Below are 3155 nucleotides of genomic sequence, written 5' to 3'. Positions count from 1 at the left end.
CAAGAAAGTTTGCCCTTGTGTGAAATCGGCCGCTCTAGCGCGCGCCTAGCCATCCCCTAATCAAATTCTGTCGAAGCTACAGTTACTGCTTTGCTTTCGAATGTCTTCTTGGTCAGCATGGCCAGTATTGGAGTAGACTTGTAGGAGAAGGGAGAGTACCCACACATCCGATGAACAGAAAGTGCAAAAATATTAGGAAAAACATCCAACATGATAAAAAATTAGGTTCTTGCAAAATTTCGCCGACAAATAACATCCAAGGTGCCCTCACAAAAAACAAAAAACAAAATCAGTCCTCAAAGTTTTGTGCAATGATTTTTTTAGAGCTCCTCGAATATTATTTTGGGACAAAGTTTTGCGACAACCAAAAACATTTTAGCATGTTTTCATGCCACAAAGTCTCAGAATTTTTGCATGTTGTTTTCTACTCCCTCCGTTCCAAATTACTCCTCGCTAAAATGGATGTATCTAAAACTAAAATACATTTAGATACATCCATACGTGAGACATGTAATTCGAAACGGAGGGAGTATTATTTTTTGAATTTACTGTTTACTTGGGTGTAGTACATCCTTATCCGGGTGTAGTACACCCGGGAGTTGGCACACCTTTCTGGATGTACCCACTAGACCTGGCCATGGGAAGCCCGGCCGGACGGCCCGACCCGAAAATCCCGGGTCGGCTAAGCCCGAGTGTCCCATCGGGCCGGTCTCGGGCCTGGAAACTGAGCCCGACGGGCAAGTCGGGCCGGGCTCGGGCCAGCACAAAACGCGTTTTTAGCCATTGTTGGGCCGGGCCGATCGGGCTGTGTCGGGCTTTCTCGGGCTCAGGCCCGATTTTGTAGGCCCGATGGCCGGGCTGGGACGGGCTTGGGCCAGGGTTTTTAGCAACGGGCTTTTTTTTGGCCCGGCCTGAGATATGCCCAGGTATAGTACCCACACACTCCATGAAAAGTAAATTCGCAAAAAAAAATCACAAAATCTGAAAGGGTGGCAAATCTTGTTGTGGGCCTGGAAAGGAACGCACGAGTCGGAGGGGAACGAGACTAACCAATGAAAGGAAATTAATTAAGGTAATAAATTACCGACCATGACACTATGACTGATTATCCTTTGAAGTGTACGCATTGATCGCTTCAGATATTTTGACAAATAAATAAATAAATAAGTAAAAGTTTTGACAAATAAATAAATAAAATATTTGACAAATAAATAAGTAAATAAATAATAAAAGATTTGACAAGAAATAAAATACATTACAATGGAAATATTTGTTCCATTAATTCGATATATATCTGCTATATGTATCTCCAATTTACGAACATGCACATATTCGCAAGATATAAACAGATCGATCCTGTTGAGAAACCCCGCAGGCAATCAGCTGATCATACATTCATATCTGTGAGCTCGAAGCGCGCGCCTGTCGATCGATCCATCGCCACACCACACTGCTGTTGCTCGGCGTCTTCTCGCGACCAGAATCACTGCATTACAAGAAATGCGGGCGCCGTTCTGCCTCCTCCTCTTCGTCGGTGTGCTCCTGCTGCTTCGGTGGCCGGCGTCGAGCCTCGCTTCGGTACAAGTGGCCAGGACCATCACCGTGGACCAGCGCGGTGGAGGGGACTACACGACGGTGCAGTCGGCGGTGGACGCTGTGCCGGACGGCAACAGCCAGTGGATCAAGATCTACGTCAAGCAAGGGAGCTACAGGTTCGTGCACGTAGTAGTGTAGCACTGCTAATGCTAATATCATTTATTTTTGCGCATTTGCTAAATCACAGGCAACCGAAAATCAATTTTGGTCAGTCGATTCACGCTGTGAAGCAGCGCAGCCCGGCTGCGTCGGCAATGGCATGCCAGAGATGAGGCAGCATTCCGCGAGTACAGGCGTTAGGATATTAGTCTTGTTTTTTTTTTTTTTTTGAGCTTATGTTAGTCTTGGGTTGGAGGGCGGGTGGAGGGAGGAAGAAAAAGAAATATTGCGTGGGCTAGAGAGATGAAGAAGATAAGCAATGCACGGCGAGTCGACTTAATTAAAACCCATTTTGTTTTGTTTTCGGTTGCTTGATGATTAGGCTGTCTTATTTGTGCGATAGAGTGTGTTTGGAGGATAGACAATACTCATCGTACAATTTTTTTTGGTTGGTTGCCAAATTTCAGGCAATGCCAAATGCTCCATGATCATTCTAGTATATTTTTCTTGCGAATATCTTGGCCAACTCACTGACGAGTAAATTGATAACAATTTTTTTTTCGCTAGCCAAATATTTGATAGGTGGTGTTTCCTGCCAAAACCAAACATATACTAAGTTTTCTCAATCCTATGCCAAAATTATAAAAAAAATTGACATACCACGTGATTTCCCGCAAAATATGTATTTACTAACGCCATTCATGTTTACAAGGTTTATAAATCTTCCCTTAAATGGCACGTGTTTAATTTCACCAAGTTTATACAATAAAATATAACACCTACAAATACTCAGTATATAATTTATGAACATGTATTTACTGATATATCTTGTGGTATTGATTTTTTTTATAGTTATTGATATTTGTTTCTATAAGTTTACTTAAAAATTATCGTTCTTTTAAAATTTTAAATTAAAGATATTTGGCTTAAGAGAAAACCAATAGGCCATAGAAACCCGAGCGGATATGAATTCAATAGAAGATCTCTTATTTATTAAGTAAATTCTATGGCCTAATTAATTAGTATATCAATTGCATGGCCTAATTAATTGCTTCCTACGTCCAGATTTATTAGGCCATTCGTATTAGTGTTAAATTTTGATCATAAAGTTAACTAATAAAATTTAAATAATTGCCATAAAAACTATATTATGGGAGTCCTCTTTCAAATACAATTCTACCTGCATACTTTTTGTAGCAAATAAACTACATATTGTGTTATATAGATGATTGAGTTTGACTGAAAATACAAAGGGGCCCAATAAAACCAGGACCGGTGAAGAGGTAGTACATCAATCGAGGCTTCAACATCTTTTACACTGGCCGAGCTACGGCTAGGGCTGCAGGGGCCACAGCTCCCTCAACCTTGGAAAAAATTCACCCGAAAAAAAAACACGTTGGTAAAAATTGTGAACGCTTTCTTTAGGGTCCTCAAAAAAAAACCTTTGGCATCCCCAAACA

At 41.3% G+C, this 3155-nt stretch overlaps 1 protein-coding gene across 1 annotated transcript in view; it reads left to right on the top strand.

Moving 5' to 3' along the window:
- Positions 1-1381: 1381 nt before the first annotated feature.
- The window catches only part of LOC119367416 (probable pectinesterase 66), a 3551-nt gene continuing 1777 nt past the window's right edge, over positions 1382-3155 (top strand). Inside the window, exon 1 of the mRNA XM_037632934.1 lies at positions 1382-1712. Within this exon, the coding sequence (XP_037488831.1) occupies positions 1501-1712 (212 nt within the window). The 5' untranslated portion in view covers positions 1382-1500. The remainder of the gene's footprint in view (positions 1713-3155) is intronic.

Source organism: Triticum dicoccoides, chromosome 2B, assembly GCF_002162155.2.
Source record: "Triticum dicoccoides isolate Atlit2015 ecotype Zavitan chromosome 2B, WEW_v2.0, whole genome shotgun sequence".
Lineage (NCBI taxonomy): Eukaryota > Viridiplantae > Streptophyta > Magnoliopsida > Poales > Poaceae > Triticum > Triticum dicoccoides.
Note: the sequence above shows the minus strand (reverse complement) of the source record. Positions and strands in the feature narration are given on the sequence as shown.